Below are 18,717 nucleotides of genomic sequence, written 5' to 3'. Positions count from 1 at the left end.
AAAACAAGAACTATATTTTTGATTTGTGACAATACAAACCTGAGCTATATTTCATGCAACACAATGCTTGACTTGAAGTGACCAAGGTTACAATCTTTTATAATTTTTCATTGTTTTTAAATTGTACCTAATTATCACTAATCAAACATTCTACTGTACAGTATGATTTTCTGACCACTTGGTGGAGACACATCACTATAAATGGATAAATTGCCCATTTGACACTAACTGACACAATAACAACAATGTATCAACATTTGAAAACAAATCTCTAGTGTTCCCAGCACAAAGCATCACATTTATAAAAGCCACATGTTTTCTTAATTATAAATGTTTAAAAAAGTTTAAAAAACGGTGACAGCATTGTGGCGAGACCGTTGTTTACTGAACGCCGAGACGTCACGTGTGTTGCTTTGCTTGAACTGTCTCCATGAGCAGAGAGAGCGGCAGACTAAAAAGAAAAACAGACGGAGACTCCTTCACTAATGAAGCACTGGGAACACGACGCGTTTCACACCTGCATCCGTCTACAGCAGCTTCTCCTCCTGCTGCTCCACAGTACGAACACAGGCAGCTAGTATGCAGTATGTATGAGCAGTGGTGGGAAAGAGAAGGCAGCAGCAACGGGTCAGTGACCGCGGCAGCGCTAGTGGGGCCATGAACGCAGCAGTGGTGGGATCATGAAGGCGGCAGCAGCGGGTCAGTGAACGCAGCAGTAGCGAAACAGTGAACGCGGGCGGCAGCGGGTCAGTGATCGAAGCAGTGGTGGGACCGTGTACGCGGCAGCGGTGGTGGGAGCGTGAACGCGGCAGCGGCGGGTCAGTGAACGCAGCAGTGGTTAGATCGTGAACGCAGCACCAGCAGCAGCAGGACTACACGAACTATAACATTCGACAACAGAGTAGAGCCGTTTACGAAGAGAGGTAAGTACTTGTCACACACGCGCGCACGCGCACACACACACACACACAAGTTGTTTCTTCAATCCAACCCCAGCCTTATCTTTACCGTTAACGACACAGTTAATACTTAACCCAAACCTTAACCCACCCACAATTTACGTCTTATCTCTAACCAGTATCTTATAAATTAGTTTTATTTGGGACCAAGCTTTGGTCCCCATGATAACTATTGTACGAACACACACACACACACACACACACACTGAGCTAACTCCCTCTTAGCCAGCGAGCTAACGTCAGGCTGCTGCTCCCAGTAGAGTTGGTTTCCATTGAGTTTATTTTGGGAAACAAACAGGAGGATTTCGCAGACAGTCAAGACGACATGATTATCCAGCATTAGCCACACGGTTTGTCATATTTTCCCTTTTCCCTGACACCTTATTGTCACTACTATGCTAACTACTCATCTAGCTAACGTTAAGCTAAGTTGATGCCAACAGTCTCTTTTTCCCCCGTGTAGCAGCAGCAGCTTGTGTACGGTAGTTTAAGAAAATGGTATTCTGGTTATCACTTCATGGTGCAGTTAAATTAGTGTATGTAAATAAAACCAGGGCTCTGGTTGAACATTCATTGATTAGAGTGTACTGATGATGATGATGATGATGATGAGGAGGAGCTTCTCTGTTCTCCATCTGTCTGCACAACCATCATCTGTGTCTCTTCACTGACTGTAAATAGAATGTTGTCCTCGTAACCAGCCGTGATCATGGCTCTGACCTCACTTGTGTGTTTATAATGTGTCAGAGGTTTTATCACAAACAGGATTAGAGTCAACATACTGGAGCTTTGCTTTGTTGGAGACAACTGTGAAGATGGTATCGTTAGGCTCCAGTAACAGGTGGCAATTGTCATCTTGGTTAAAATGTTTTCAGCTTGATGATGGTTTGGATTGGTTGATAAATGAGGTGAATATTTATTTTCCTTCCACTTCTTCACATACATATCATCTAAATACTTCAGATTCTTCCTATGGTGATGTTTTTGTATAAAAATGACCACACTCAGTTTGCTGCCATTCTAGCCTATTCCTTTGCTGGCTTTAATGAGTCACCAGGGATGAGATGCTGGTGGACGTGTGGACAACACTTTCATTTACACTGAATATTATCAGTGCAAACATAACAGGAATATGAACTCCCATTTTGATCTTTGACCGTTTTAACAGAATATCTTTAACCCAGTGGAAACTGATCAACAACGGACTATTATGTTATCTGAGAGATATAACACAGCTTGAGGCAATGTAACAAGTGAGTTACAATGTAAATGTCTCTGTATGGGCTTATTAAGTAAATACTGACATGTATTCATGTGTGTTAGTGGAGGAAAGGGTAGGGCACAAGGCAGGGCGTTGTATATTTACCAGCAGCCCCAGTTACTTGAAACAAAAGCGCTGTTGTTGAAAGGTCACGTGACTGTGAGAGAGAGAGAGAGAGAGAGAGAGAGAGAGAGAGAGAGAGAGAGAGAGAGAGAGAGAGAGAGAGAGAGAGAGAGAGAGAGAGAGAGAGAGAGAGAGAGAGAGAGAGAGAGAGAGAGAGAGAGAGAGAGATCTGCCCTTGTCATGTGATCAGAGCTCAGGGCAGGGTCTGAGAAGTGCTGAGTCGTTCTAAGAGGTTTCTTCCACTCGAGGAACATGCAGGCACAGGGAGCAGAGATGTCCGGCCTAATGGATGCATGGATGTATGTCTCACAGAGAAGAGGAAAGGGAGAAAAACAGACAGATAAAGAAAGATATAGAAACTGTTTTTCTTTAAGCATGCCAAGAAAGCGTCAGTCATTCTTTGATCCTTGTCTCTGTGGATTTTTAAACAGAAGACAAGTAAAAAATGCGACCCTGCATTATGAGTCACACCATCTCCACAATGACATGGCAAGTTTTATTTTATTTCTTTTGGATTTTCTAGTTTTTCCAGGATGTTGTGGTGGGGAACTTGGTTTGTCAGGAGGGCTGTGTTGTATCTGGTAAAGACTTAAAACTGTCTCTGACTCACCATGAACCAGAGCCATAATAAAGTACTTGTGAAAGTTCAAAGTAAACCGAACACATTTATAGCTAATTTGTGAAGCTGTTTCCCTTATCCAGAGATTGATACAGTAATTACCAACATGCTTGACTAGTAGTTGATTGTAAAGAGTTTAAAGATGATATTGATGTTATTTTTGACCTAAAAACAATGAATTCCTTTGCTTTTAACGTGACATGTTTCTTCTAGTAGTTTCCAAATGGACATGTTTGTTGAAATGCTATTGATTCAAGCTCATTGTGTTTAAGCAGAGCAGTGATAGATCAGCCATGTTTGCAGTCTGCCTTTTCTAGCATTAAAAGAATTCCACCAGTTTGTACAGTATAATGTCCGCTCCCTGGAAAAGTCTGAGTCATATATGTTACAATTGTTTGAGTAAAGACAATGAGGGAAAGGTTTGGAGTTGGAGATGGGTTTATGGGTGTATTATAAACCAGAGCCAAAGTAGAGTCAATCTACTTTCAAAAGTTTATCATGAGCTGAACACATTTAACTAATAAATTAAGCTGTGTCTCAAGTCCAGGGATGTGTACAGAGTTCCAGAGTAACATTATGACCAGTAAGTAACTGTAAAACAGCTCAAAGGTGCCTTTTTGACCTGAATTCCTTTGCTAACATGACATGCTTCTCCTGGTGGTTTCCAGCAACAGATTGGCCACTTGTTTGCAGTCATCCCGCAGGTCCTGTAATACCTGTTCGAATCAACACAACCTGTAAGTCCGACCAAAGAAACCCGACCCCTTAACAGATCACGTACAGCTGTTAAAATAGTTTTAAAAATATAATACAATCTAATTTCTTTCTTCAGCCTAGACACTTAAACTACTGTGGTTTAATCTAATATTGCTGATAGTATGTAGGGCTGAAACAACTTTGAGTAATCGATTACTAAATTAATCATCAACTATTTTGATAATTTATTAATCAGTGTAAGTTTTTTTTTTTTTAAAGAATTAAAACAAGCTTTCTGATTTTTCAACTTCTTAAATGTGAATAGTTTATGGCTTCTTTACTCCATATACAAAGAAATCATTTAAATTGAATAATTTTGCATTCTGTACAAAACAACACTCTTGAGAACATTTTGGGAAGGTTTGGGAAACACCAATTGATGATTATTTGATTAATCGAGAAAATAATCTACAGATTAATTGATTATGAAAATAATCATTATTTGCAGTCCTAGTAGAATGTCAATATCATTATCAACAGATCTTTGCTCTAGTTTTTGAGATTCATCATCCAAACATGGATGCATCTGAGATGCGCAATATTTGCTTTGCACTAAGTCGAGGAATGTTGTGGTTTCCGTATCAGTGACAGGCAAGTGATTTCTAAACATCATCCTTCATTTGCTGAATCTGTTTCCATTTTTGCATTTACTGTGTGACGATACACAAACTTTACCACCATCCAATTGTAAAAAAGAAATAAAAAAATGTGCAAATCAGAGGCCAGAGTATTTCTGTCTATGACTTGAGTAAATGTTATTGTAGATAAAAAATGTTCTTATTAAGGCAACTTCATCCAAGCTACACGGTCATTGTAGTGCCCCATGATTGTGTTGACCAAGGGAAAACATACAGGACTCTGCACTTTGACACTTAATCTCAGTCTGGCTGTTGTCTAATGAAATGAGGTAGATAGGCTGGATAGATTACACAAGGTCATGTTTGTCACAATCTCCAACTCCTTTGCAGATCTTACAAAATAACTCTTGTCAGTTGAAAAATAACGTTGCATAGTGCAGCATATGTACACACCTTGCTTTGGTTAGTCCCTGTGCCAGGCAGCCAAAGTTATGAAACATTCATAAAAACATTATAGTGGTTGGTTTGGTCCTCTGTAGCCATTATCATAGCTTTACCTCCAAAAAGAAACGTGATAACATCAACTGTCAGCTGGTTCATTACAATTCTGTGGTTCTTGAGGTCCCTCCTCTTAAAATGCTCTGTCAGACACACGAGTGTGTCTTCTGTGTGTGTTTAAATTATTCAACAGAGGGTTTTTCAATCTGAGCTGATGGTCTCGTTAGCAAAGATAACTGGCACAGTGTGGTTCATCTATTATATAGTAGTTGGAGTAACAGCGCATGATCATACACACCATGTCAAAGAACGTTGTACGGTCAGACCGCTTACCTAGATTTCTTACTATACTGACTTAAATTAGTGACTTGCAGTTGTATCGTGAAGCTGAAGTTTATGAGTGGGTGTTACTGCTTTTGCATTGAAAATGTTAAAGTTAGAGTGTGTAAAATTTTGCTGCATTTATTGGTGAAGTTGCATCTTGCAGCTGAATATTCCTAATCTCACCCTTCTCCTCTTAAGTGTGTTGGAGACCCTAAGGGACTGTTCACACAAAAGAAAATCTAGGTTTTATACATGCAGAACTGCGTTTTGGGAACCCTAGAAAATTCAGTTTTTTAAAAAAAAAAAAACCAGGTCCCTGAGTGGGAAAATCTCGAAACGCCACCCTTGTGTTTTACGTGGACAACCAATACGCTAATTAAAATAAAATGATGCTGTTGCTTATCTTAGTCGCCGTCTTTTTCTTGTGTTTGAGGATTGTTTGTTCTTTTCGCTTTATGATAAAAAGATGTTTATTCTGTCTATTGTGGGCTATTATTGTAAAAAATATGATCCAAAATGGCGGCCTCTGTGGAGCTGACCCGGCTTTGATATGAATGCAAAAGGCTTATTCTGGGGAAATGAAAAATAACAATTTATACACTCACATGGCCATGCACTCAAATTAATTTATTATCTAAATTAGACTGAACCTATTAAGTGAGTAATTTCTCACAGACATTGAGACAGTCATTTCTAACCTTGGTCTTTGTGCCTCCATATGAATTCAAAGAATTTCTGTGTGTCATTATCCTTAAGCAGAGGGTGGGTACCCTGGCCAGGGTGTGCTGTGCTCTGGTTTAAAAGAAGAATATTGGTTTTATGTTTGGACCTGTTTTTGGGGAAAAATAGAGGCCAAGTGTGCCATTGTGAACAGTCATGATAGAGCCACCAGAGATGTGGACTATAATGAATACAAAATGTGTATTTTTCACACAGTCTCCCCTCATTAGAGGTGTTGTAATTTGTTTTCCACTGGATGAACATAGCAGTGGGAGAATTTAATAACAGAGCTCACAGATCTATGTCCTGTCATCTCCACAAGATTCTGCCAAGAACTAAAGGCCCAGGTAAACATGTACATCCACGAAGCGCCACTGACCCAACAACCCCAATTTGCGTCATCAATTTTGGAACCACACGCAAAGAGCGCATTGGGTGCGCGTGGACAGCGCAGTAGTCAAGTAGTCACCTGGTGACCCTCGAACCAGCTGACATCCCAACTCCCCTGCCCGATAGACCTTTCTTCTGATGAGCCGCACAAACCAGATGTGTCCGAATGAGCTGTAGCATAATTTTTGACCAGTTCCCTCACAGTGAAATTGCCATTGTGGCATTTTGTTTAGCAACATCTCTATTTCCACAAACAAAATGTTGCTTTACCAGAAGTTTTAACAGGTCAGGTTACTGCTTTGCTTGCCAATGTTTGTAGATTCTTTATAAGGATTAGAAAGGCCAGAAAAACACACCCTCCCATACTGTTTATAAATGAATATCTGTCTTAATGCAGTTATCTCACAGACTGGAAGGAATATTTAAGGTTTTTGGTTTTTTTTAGATATTACGACATGAAAAAAGTGGCCTCGGATACATTGTGTGCTTAAATATGTGGGGTGGAGTTTCTCAAGGAGCACTGAAGGGAGGGGTGTATTTGTTTTGTTGTATACAATGTTAAATGTCAGTCTTCAACATTGCTTACTCCACTTTTATGCTGCATCATTGTACTTTTAAAACTCATTAATGGAAGAATGCTTTAAGTCTCAGTAGATCAGTGGCTAAGAAAGCCCTTTAAATCAAAGTAGGAGATGGTGTGTATGCATGTATCTGTCTGCCTATCCATGGTTCAGCCTTTCCGTTGTCTTACATTACATTGTTGCCATGCAAACTTGCACAGAACAGGAACCAAAGGCTGTGTAGTTCTAAAACGATTACCATTGCGCTCCAATCCAGCCGCCTCTGGACCATGCATGTTTTCGAGGGAATGAGTTGGCTTCCTGTCAGTTAATTTCTTCCTGTAAATGCAGAAAAAGGCACTTCCTGCAGGATGAAGCCAGAGGGGAAGCAATGGCACATATCTCAGGCCTTTTGCTGAGGCTTGGGTTATACTTATGACAGAGGGAGGGGTGTGTAGTCATGTTTTGGACAGATTACTTTAAAATCTTTGTCATTGTACACATTTTATTTTAGAGTGTATTATTTACAGTGAGGGCTGCAATGATTATTTGATTAATAGACTATTATTCGATTATTAAATTAATTGTCAACTACTTTATTAATCAATTGAGTTTGAGTGTTTTTTTATTCAATAGTTAAAACAAGCTTTCTGTTTCTCCAGCTTCTTGAATGTGAATATTGTCTGGTTTCTTTGTTCCAAGAAATCAGTAAAACCAAATAATTTTGAGAATATCTTCATTTCCATGTTCGGTCAACATTTCTCTACATTTTCTGAAACGTTACGGACCAAACAAGTACCCGATATATCTCGTATATGTATCGGGACATAGCCCAAAAGTACTGAGATATTATTTATAAGCCATATCGCCGTGCCTTAATCACAGGTTTTAAACTGAGTCAAAGTTCATTCATTATTATTTTAAACCCAGTTTTGTTTATCATGTCTTCCTGTTTCTCCAGGGACCGTGGTTTTCCATAAAGTTGCACCACTACACAGGGGAGCTGAGGCTAAATCATTTTCCGTGTGATCCCATAAGTCATGACCTCAGTGGTGCTGGTCGACACTGGTGGGACTGTGGTGGAGTATGTGTCAGCGGAGGAGGACCCTCAACAGGTGAGTTCCACATAGACACAATCAGCATTTCCTTATTTTCTAATGTCCCATGTAATGTCATTCAAAATGACAGCTGTAGTAAACATCTTGTTTTTAAATGTCCTCAGCAGGAGGGAGAGTGTGACGTGGATCCAGAGATGGATGGAGAGGTGGAAGGCGAGTGTGAAGCTGAGGAGACCTACGAGGAAGTACTGGTCAGAGAGGAGGCAGAGGATTATCCAGCAGTCATAGTGGAGGAGGTTCCTGGTGCCAGTCTGGTCGAGGACCAAAGTTACTCAGCCCAGGTGTTGGTATATGATGACGGAGTGTACCTGATGCAGGAAGTGGTCGATGAGCAGGTGGTGGAGACAGAAGGGGAAACAGGTGAGGTAGTTTTAAAAAACCTTAACTGTATACCTAATTTTGAGTTGACATCACCCACTGCTTAGTTCTGGACTCTCCTAAAAAGTGGACATGGGGTTAATGCTGGATTTAGGTAGCATGAGGAGGCAGCTATCAAAGGTTAGCAGAGCAGTGTCTCCCATGGCTAACTATTGGCACTTTTCCACTACATGGTCCCAGTGCGACTCAACTCGCTAAAATCTCATATTCAAAAAATGGCGATTACGAGCAGCAATCCGTATTACAACCCCTGTGTGCGCTCTGGTCATGCAGTAAATGCTGAACAAATCTTTTTAATTAATTGACAACTGCTTTACAAGTCACTAGTTTTTGTGTGTCGCGTGTAAAACAAAGTCACGGCAGATTCATGCAGCCATGCAGTGATGACACCGCCCACGTTGAGGAGGTACTATTTTGTAATGGAAAACCAAGCAAACCGTGTAGAGTCGAGCCGTGCCGAGCTGAGGCAGTACTGTGTAGTGGAAAAGCGCCATATGTCTCAAGAAAAGATAATGGTGCTCAAATTGTGTTGATGTGATGTCAACCACTGATGTTGGGTGCACTCTGACAAGAAACATTGCTAGCAAGGAAACAACCTTTGTCTGAGAGCTCTGTTCGAGGCTGTGTAGTTTGAGCTAGTTGAGTTGGCTTTCAACTAAAAGTTTGTGGTTTAATTCCTGGCTCCGCAAGTCTACATGCCGATGTGTCCTTGGGCCAGACCCTTAACCCACGTTGCTCTGTGTCAGCAGCGTGTGAATAGGTATGAAAGATGCACCGTGTGAATGGGTGAATGGCAAAACTGTAGTGTAAAGCAGCTTTGAGTGGTCATCAAGACTAGAAAAGTGCTAAATAAATAAAGCCCATTTACCATTTATAAGTGCTGGATTTCTCTATTTAAGCACAACACAGAGAGCAAAGTGCATAAAGTCTATGTATTGAACGTGGATGGAGCATCTCTTAATGTAGCTTTCTCCACCATTATCCCCCTGTAAACTCCCTCTTCTTTAGCCAGGTAACTTTCACTCAAGGTTCCCTCATTCATTTGAGCAGCGCCACCATGAGTGAAACTGGCAGGGACTGTTTACTTTAGAGTGCCTTATTTTATTCATTTAAATATCGATATTTTGACCCAACCCGATAATCCATCATAAAGGAGTGAGGGAGGTGTGTTTGAATCTACAGGGTCACAAGCATTTCTTATTTTTAGATAAAATAACATTTACCTGCTGTTATTTTATGTGTTTATGGTCTGTGTATTTCCGAAATAACACATTAGCTCTGAACTTTTAGTTTCTGAATTCAATTCTTATTGAACAAAGCAGCTCATAGTCTGAGCCTTAAATTACAAACCCCACTTAATTCCACATATTTTTTTAGATATTCTTTATATATATATTCAGCTGGTTGCAAGACCTAAGTCATCAGAAAATAAACAAAAATTGGAATGAACTGTGCCCTGAAAAAGTCTAAATCAGCTCATTCTTTGTGTCATACTCTTCTAACACATTCTTGATTTTTGTGGTGTGTTTGGATATTTTTCTACCTAGGGTTGATATTTTGTTATTCTGGATCTGTTGGTTGTCTGTTGTATTTTTTAGCACATCTTACTCTTCAAAGTCTTCACCCTCTGAATTTCAACAGCTTTTTGACCCAAGCACATCTATTTATTTTTTTAAAGTTATGAGGAGGATGAATTTAACATGTTGAGAGTTCACATGAATTCATATCAAGGACTCGTGTGGACACACGCTGCCACCTTGTGGACATTTTAGGGCAATAACCTTCATGAACAGTGTTAAAATACCTCATTCATGGTGACTTCTCTGAATGCAGTGCTGTTTTGATAAGTAAAAATAATAATATTAATTCTATGAACACTGAACTAATTCACATCCTCAAATTACCCCTGGAGTATTTACTTAACCACATTATTTTTAAGCCTCGCTCCAAGTCACACGTGTGAAAATTTGCCTCAAAGATTTCATAAGTTGCAGTAAGGATGAACACTCACAGCTATTCATGAGTTTCCCAATAATATTTTCTCATAATTATCAAATAAGATAGAAAAGGACAGTGGCATCTAACAAAGGAAGAGGTCCACAATGCAATGTGCTGCATGTGCTGTCAGTATATTTTGCTCTCTAAACATTCAAAGTATTGAGTTAGCTTTGGACATGAACTTCCTAAAGTCCATAAAACTCACGGGCACATCATCTTTGGAAAAGTAACTATAGGTAGACTTGTATGAGAAGTGAAACGCATAATTTAAAGATGGCAACAAACACAAGTAAACACAATTGTTACAAAACTGTTTCAATTAATCACTTTGGTTGAATGAAATGTTGTTTGTAGTTTTGTTATGCAAACAGTAAATTTGTTGTGCTATAGCTGGATTTATTTGTCCAGTGTGTTTACATTTTACACCAATTTATACACATAATTGAACCATGCATGTCATTTTAAAAACTTAAAGCTTCAAATTCAGAAACTCCAAGCACATTACCATTGGTCTTACTTAAATGTCATTCTAAATCTCAGTTTTGCAAACTTCTGAGCACAAAAAGCATAATTTCCCACAATTTGTTCCCCTTAAAACCCTCACCATCGAAATGCCACACTTTGATTACAATCATATGCCAGAGTTTTAAAGAAGCCTATTTTGTAAAAGTTTTTTTATTTCTGCACTGATGTTCTTTGTAGTGTTTCTCATTGTAATTACAGATATGACATTTTTTTAGCGAGTACATAAAGAACTAACATTTCATGTTGCTTATACAAGCTGTACACTAAGTTAAGTTTTAGGACTAAACTTGGGCTGCAACTAAATTTAATTAGTGTTTACCAAAACTGGAAACGATGATCATTACGTTTTAATGATTTCTTTGTTATGTGGAGCAAAGAAACCAGAAAATATTCACAAGAAGCTGAAAAATCATAGAGCTTGTTTTGATTTTATATATATATATATACATATATATATATATATATATTTTTATATATATATATACATATATACATATATGTATACAAAAAGACAAAGTTATCGCGATACAGCTTTATATGACGTTATCGTTACGCACGAGGGGGCGGGCGAAGGAAGGATTTCCTGTGTCGGCGGCGGAGGGATACAACTTACTGTCGTAACGTGTCTCGTGGAAATGTGTGTCCCATAGGCCGCGGAATGATTTGAGCTTAGTGGCTTCCCATAGAATTCAGTGAGAAGTCTGAATGTGAAGCTGCAGCAAAGGGTGGAAAACATGGCGACATCACGGCATGAGGGACATGCAAACCAGCTCGATCTGCTCATCAGAGCCGGTAACGTAACTTTATGTCGCCGCCACCGCGACTCGCGAGTGCGCGGCTCGCGTTTTTACTCAAGTCTGCGGCGTCTCAGTCCGCCGTGGAGCGTGCTGAAGTAATGGAGGACAATCAGGAAGTGATCACCTTGGTTAGCAACCTGCATGGCGTTGCTACACGGTTTACGAAGCCGCCCCCACCATGTAAACGGGACAAAACGGTTTTTTGGCCCCTCTGTTTGCACGATGAGGTGTATCTGTGCACGGCGTGTGTTTTGCACAGTGGAGCCGTTTTGTGTCGCTGTGTGGAGACTAGATAACGGTCTGCAGGTCGGCTCTGCCCAACCAGGAAGTGTAAAGATGTTGTCTTTCCTACGTCTTTGCCACGCTGTCTGAGTGGCGAGGACATGTGGGTTTATTTTTTTTACTACCATTCACCACCTCGTACACACCGTCGTGTTTTTGGTAGAATTCCGATTACTGTGGGTTTTCTTGAATTCAACCGTGTTTGGCTCCAGTTTGTTTGAATAATTAGATGTGAAGTTCATTAATGGGGGTCAATTTTGCCACGAAATAAATTTGTTGTTGTTGTTTTTCTGTACTTATTAACTTTGTTGAGGTCGCAGATAACATTTATTGTGTCAGAAAATGCGATATATTGTGTTTGGTGGTTTCCGTTATCGTGTGTGTGTGTGTGTGTGTGTGTGTGTGTGAGAAGCGTGGGCTGGCCTTTCTCACTCGCTTTCTTCCGTAAACTCGTTCCATTATTCGACTTTATCAACGTGTTTATATGCATTTGTTATAATAAAAATGTATTTACGCCATTTATCTATTATTGCAACATGTCGTGACGACGCCATTTTGTGTTTAATGGTAATGTTTTAAGTATTCTATACCATTCGATGGCGGAAGCATTGTTAATACAACGGGCGGAGCGTGCTGGTGAATGACTTTGAGTTTCAGCCAATAACGTACGGAGTAGTTTGAAACGCCAATAGGAAGCCAATGAGGTTTCACCGGGGGGCGGTCTCTGAGGCAGAACTCAAGCCAATCGCAGGAGAGGCGGATGTTGATTGACAGCAGGATTTGTGAGCTTCTTCGAAGAGAACTGGAGGGAAAGGACGAGGAGTGTAAACACGGAAGTCTTCAGAGGAGGCACTACTTTTTTGTCGGACTTGCTGTTGTACTTGCTGTTATTCTTGGCGCCTTTACACAGTACATGATAGTTTCTTGAATTCTGAATAATTAAAAAGCAATATAAGATAAAAAAAAAAAACAACAGTTTAAAAAAATTAAATTGCAAATCATTCATACAGTTAAGTGGCTGTAGTTTCTTGTGTACATGTAGGTTAAACAAGAAGCAACTCTCTGACCTCACACCTTCTTCATAGTCTGATTACAGCATTGTTTTTTCCTAGGGCAGCTCCACAGTCTGGAGAAGTTATGACACAGGGTTTTCTTGTGTTGCTAGATACATTTTCTGATTTTGATTCTAGTCATGTGCGTGACCATTTAAATTTCTTGTAAATGGCTTTATTACAGAATCAAAATAATATTAATTTGTGCAGAAATGGCAGCATAAATGGTCAGACATTTGCATAAATTTGCTCCTGTCGTGAATTTGATCTTTTAAAAAAAAAAAACGTGCGTTCTTATAAAACATTTTGGAAACCCTTTAGGATGCTTGCTGTGCTCACCACCTGCATGTCCTGGGTAATTCGGAGTGGGACAGTCTAAAGATAGACCGTGTCTCCCCCCCATGCAGTGTCTGTCCTCATGTGATTGCCAAACATGGACAGAGCAGGGTGGAAAAGATTCTCGTGTTTCCCACCAGTGATTGACAACAGCAGCAGGTGCCACCAGTTTCTTCCCATGCTCCTTCCTTTAGGCTTTTCTAACTGCATGTGTGCACATATCGGACAGCAGCTGTGATTGTAGTCAGGGTTTTTACGTGAGCACTTGTGAATTTGCGCTATTCTTATGCGGTTCTGGTATGTAAAGGACAAAGGCGAAGGTGCAGGGTAAAAAAAAAAAGTAAACCGTGTCAACAAATGTTAAAATGCATACAAATAAATATATTTGTGTGAAGGCTGTTCTTTCCATCAAACTGATACCAAGTTTGAATCAGAGTGAATGTGTTGTGTACTGTGTTTTATCACTGTCAAAAAAGCAACTGGATTTATCCACTAGGGGGAGCCATATGATTCAGATGTATTGTTTCTACACTAGTAAAGAAACTAGGATTGGAAGTTTAAGAGTTTGAAGTCATTACATTTCTTCAGTTAATACATTGTTTTACAGAATGATAACAAAGATTTAAAAGCAGAAAAGTTGCCTTTAAATTGAATTCAACTTGGCAGCAAATGTAGTGTTTTTGATTACTAGAAATGTATTTGTTTTGTGAAAACAATTTGCTGAATAATTGTGTTTTGTTGGTGTGTGTGTTTTCAGTGGAGGCCTCTGTCCACGGCACCAGCATCCACTGCTCTGACAAGACGTTTGAGGCAGCAGAAGCTCTGCTTCACATGGATTCACCATCCAGCATCAGAGAGGACCGCAGTCCAGGTAATCCATAAAATACTGGATAACAGTATACAACATTTGATGGTAAAGTGTGTTAATCGAGCAATATAATTTTGTTCATCTACATAATAGAATCAAATTTTACTCAAAAAATACTTGTTTTAATTGCTTAAAAATACTCAAACTGATTATTCGATAATCAAAATAGTTGACGATTAATTTAGTAGCGATTAATCAAGGAATTGTTTCAGCCCTACTTGTTTGCTTTTGCACAGTGAACCTAAAATGTCATAGTTAGAATTCTGACCAACTTGGTGATTCAGTTTCAACTCAAAAGTCTTAATTCATTCCTCCTCATCCTCCTCTCTCGCTTCCACCCAGACACGTTTGTGTCGTCATGCATAGCGACGCCAGACATCCTTCACGCTGCCATGCGCCCAGATGTGATGGCAGTGTCAGAGGTGGAGATATCGACAGAGGATTACTGCGAGGAGGAAGATGAGGACATGGTCACAATGCTGGAGGATCCAGAGCCGGAACCTGACCACGAGCCTGTCAAGAAGAGGAGAGGTAGATTAAAAGCATGCCAGTTAGCTTATTGAGCCTTACTCACAAACCAAAGCTTAAACCAAAAAAGTAAGATACACTCTTGATTACTCTGAATGGTGTAAACTAAGAGCACCACCCAGTGGTCGAGCATCATGGACCAGGGACATCAGGGACCACTGATTTCAAACAAATAATTAAACCCTTGTTCAAACATTTATTTTTGTAGCTGGACGGAAGCCAAAGACACATCAGTTGGCCATGTCTAACGGCTCAGCAGAGTTCGGTATCAAGAGGAAGCAAAGAGAAGGAAAAGGTATGCTGTTGTATCAATGTCACAACAGTACTGTACGGTTTAAGCAGGTGGACAGATTTCTCTGCTGCATTTTGTAAATGATAAAAATAAACAAGCATAATTTAAATGAGTAAAAAACATTCTTACTCTGCAATATTCTCCCACACCTGCCATAGATGTTTACATAGTATTATTTGCACACTGTTCCAGTTTGTTTTTCTCTGAGGAAGATAAACAAAAGTGCTTAACAGAGCTTTAAATTTACTGTGGCTTCCAGCAGGGAGCACCACCTACCTATGGGAGTTTCTGCTGGACCTCCTGCAGGACAAGAACACCTGTCCCAGATACATCAAGTGGACACAGAGGGAGCAGGGTATCTTCAAACTGGTGGACTCAAAAGCTGTGTCCAAGCTGTGGGGCAAACACAAGAACAAGCCAGACATGAACTATGAGACCATGGGACGGGCTCTAAGGTCAGGAGTGTGCGTGTGACTGACTGTGGTGAGCTTAGTTAGTTTTGAGAAACAACGTTCTAACCTGTGGTCAACCTTTACCCTCAGATATTACTACCAGCGCGGCATCCTTGCCAAAGTAGAAGGTCAGCGGCTGGTTTACCAGTTCAAGGAGATGCCCAAGAACATCGTCATCATCGACGACGACACAACAGACATGGACATCTCCGGCGATCTTGTCACTTCAGACACTGCAGCCTCCTATGAGCGCGTGCCGCCGCCGACAGACATGCTGCTCCAGGCGTCTGAAGTCTCGTCCACCAAGAAGCCCAACATCCTGCGGGGCGGGAACAGACCCAATATCGTCCAGGCTCCTGTCACTACAGTGAGCAAAGCAGTGACAGCAGGGGTTCCACGGATAGTGACCGTTACTGCAGCGCCAGATGTCAGTCAGGCACAACAGTCTCGCACAACAATCATCCCAAACGCCACCGGGCACAGGTCAGAGCCGTGCAGAGGGACAAGGACCTTCAGCTTTGACATTAAAGTCTCTTACCTGGAAAAAGTTCTATGGTTTGACTCTCTTTTCTGTCCCAACTCTTTGTGTGCAGGACGGTGCGGGTGGCTATGCAGGTTCCCGTGGTCATGACGACATCACTGGGGCAGAAGATCTCCACAGTTGCTGTGCAGCAGTCGACAGGAGCAACAATGGGAGCCGGACACACCACCCTCCTCAACAGCACTTCTGCGATTGGTGTTGCTGGTAACGCCAACTCACAACAGAAGGTTTGTGGAAATTGATGTCATCTCTGCTCCACTACTCAGTGCAGTTTCATCCTTCCATCGATTTTAATTATGTCCGAAAAACGCTGAATCGGTGTCACCTGGACTTTTCTTCAAGAAGTCTCTCCTCTGATCTGAAGAAGATTCTTAGATGAGAGGAAAAAACATCTTCAAGACCACTACAAGTCCAGATGATGCTGATTCCGCACCCTCTCTGCTGTTTCCTCCTCTTTAAAATCAAAATACATGTTGTTCAGGCTGCTACAGAAACATTGCGGCAAAATGGCCACTTCTGGAAACTAAGACCCTTATCTAATGTGCATGGAGGTCATCCTTTGGCCAAGTGGAAATAGAACTTGACTTTTAACCAGAAGGTCGTCGGTTTGAATCGCGACAGGTCAAGGGCAGGGGAGCCTCTGAACCCCATTTCTCCCCATGAGCTGCTCAGTAGTTGCTCAATTCACCTAATTCTAGGAGTTTCTAAGTAGAGGATGGGTTAATGAAGGAGGAATTTCCCTATGAGGATTAATAAATTACAACAAAACAAAGAAATAGAAACATTTTAAAGTGATTATACACCTGTATAAATATACTTAAGAGTTGTATATTCTACATCTGTCATTGAAACCTACATTTTACACACAGGTTGTGCTTCAGACGATCCCCACCATGGTTCCCGCCACAGCAGAGAACGGAGACAAGATCACAGTGCAGCTGGCAAAGATCATCACCATCCCGGCTCATCAGTTAGCTCAGTGTCATCTCCAAGCCTCCGGCGGCACAAACAAGTCTGGCATCAGCCTCCTTGGCAGCCCTCTGACCATGCGGACGCTGGCTCCTGTCAGCGTCGCGCCTGGAACGCAGGTGATGAGACTCACCGTGCCGACACAGGCGCAACAACAGACTCTGGTGGTGTCACAGCCGGGAAGCATCGGCAGCAGGGCAGGAGCGATGACGATGTCGACCACCAATCAGCCTCGCGTCTTTAGCGGACTCATCAGCGGCTCAGAGCTGGTGATCGGAGCATCGGCATCCGGAGGAGTGACATTGGAGAAGCTGAAGGCTGCAGGAATCCAGGTCCAGACTGTGCAGGTGCCTCTGCCGGCGGCAGCTCAACACAACCAGGGGAACCCCAAAACTGTCCACAACGTCCAAACAGAGGCGGTGGACGCAGAGGTGGTATTCAAACTGGAAACACCTAATGTGACGATTAAGTCAGAAGAGCCCGAGTGTTGAAAAACACACACATTTACGAGTACGCGTCTTCTCCGTCTCTGCCAGAGAGAGTTAGTTTGTACATATCTGAAGTCATTTTTACTCCTTCGATAACCAGCAGCAGTCTGTGAGACTTTAAAATCTGACTCCTGAAGGCCTGTTTTTGTTTTTGGTTTTTTTTATATATTAGTCTTCAGCCTGTTTTCACTCGCTGCCTCAGACTGAAACTGAACCAAGGCAGATCGTCAATGTTGTGTCCCAAGTTCAAACTGGATCCTCGTACAGAAGAAAACACACAGACTTCAGCGGGAGTGTGTTGGTGAAGGTAAAGGGACCAACCGTCATCACTACAGCGTCTGCCTTCTAAACGCATTAACATCACTGAGTCAAATTAGAGCGAGGGGGAAAAAAAAGAGGATTCCAAAACACTACAAAACCAGGCAAATGATCACAACCAAACAAAAAATGTGAACTGATAAACAGATATAAAAAAGGAGAGTGATGTGATGAAACTTTTGTAGATGTTTTATTTTCAATATTTTCTTCTCCGTCATGGATAAAACCAGCAACTTTCATCACTGTGCGGATCATGTGTGCATGGTGCTACATGAGCGAGGGAGAAGCTGTCACAAAGACAGTGAAATGGTTGTGTATGTACATATTTATATATATATATATAATGTATATCTTCTATACAGTTTATGGAGCTAAAGTTAACAGCCATAGGATTAATTTCTAACATTCTTTTTCATGTAGCGCTTGAACGGTTAACTGAAATTTTCATTTGTGTTTTGATACCTTGTACCAAGCACAGTATTATTTTACGGAGGGCGTCTGATATTTGTTTTCATCTTCTGTACCCATGCCTCCATCAAGAAAATCTGCACACTTAAATATGCTCTGTGTGTTTGACAAAAAGGTCTTTGTTTGGCTCTGACTGCACTCAGTCTGGCTGTGTGGGGGGGGGAAAAGCCCCTGGAAGCCAGGACGTGATGATGTACGTCAACAAATTAACGCTTTATTTTAATTTTCTGAAATGTAGGCAGTGATAAATCACACAATGTCAAAAGAAAAGAAACCACTGTGGATCCCAGGTCACTTCACTTACAGAGTCTGTGCCATTTTTGGCTCAACATTTCATTATTTTTATTTTTTAATCTAAAAAAAAAAGGGACAATAGAAAAAATGTTTGTGTTCAGACTGAACTGTTTGTATATTCAACATTTGAAGTATATTCTATTTTGTTGTACTCTTGTTTCAAAGTGTATTAAAGTAGATTTTACTGAAACATAAAACATTTGAAACTCAACATTGTTTTCCATT

General features: G+C 40.9%; 1 protein-coding gene across 9 annotated transcripts; it reads left to right on the top strand.

Annotated features, from left to right (window-relative positions):
- Nucleotides 1-438: 438 nt before the first annotated feature.
- Nucleotides 439-18,703, top strand: LOC131466926 (ETS-related transcription factor Elf-2-like). 9 transcript variants are annotated; one of them, XM_058640544.1, is made up of 10 exons: nt 439-923; nt 7,750-7,903; nt 8,014-8,266; nt 14,032-14,145; nt 14,485-14,673; nt 14,879-14,965; nt 15,225-15,417; nt 15,505-15,897; nt 16,008-16,182; nt 16,825-18,703. In XM_058640544.1, the coding sequence occupies exons 2-10, from the start codon at nt 7,829-7,831 to the stop codon at nt 17,413-17,415; spliced, it is 2,070 nt and encodes a 689-aa protein (XP_058496527.1). In that variant the 5' UTR covers nt 439-923; nt 7,750-7,828; the 3' UTR covers nt 17,416-18,703. The 9 variants fall into 9 exon arrangements, with proteins under 9 accessions (XP_058496527.1, XP_058496526.1, XP_058496525.1 ...); XM_058640543.1 differs by having other exon boundaries at nt 15,222-15,417; XM_058640542.1 differs by having other exon boundaries at nt 8,011-8,266.
- The last annotated feature ends 14 nt before the right edge of the window (nt 18,704-18,717 follow it).

This window comes from Solea solea, chromosome 10, assembly GCF_958295425.1.
Source record: "Solea solea chromosome 10, fSolSol10.1, whole genome shotgun sequence".
In the NCBI taxonomy this organism is placed as follows: Eukaryota; Metazoa; Chordata; class Actinopteri; order Pleuronectiformes; family Soleidae; genus Solea; species Solea solea.
The sequence above is the reverse complement of the archived record's forward strand: the minus strand, read 5'-3'. Positions and strand labels throughout refer to the sequence as shown.

Bases quoted from the DNA above. Each gene is read 5' to 3' on its own strand.
- LOC131466926 (XM_058640538.1), top strand. From the start codon at position 7,829: ATGACCTCAGTGGTGCTGGTCGACACTGGTGGGACTGTGGTGGAGTAT. The intron at 8,267-14,031 runs GTGAGGTAGTTT...GTGTGTTTTCAG, and splicing joins GGAGACAGAAGGGGAAACAG to TGGAGGCCTCTGTCCACGGC. The intron at 14,146-14,484 runs GTAATCCATAAA...GCTTCCACCCAG, and splicing joins CAGAGAGGACCGCAGTCCAG to ACACGTTTGTGTCGTCATGC.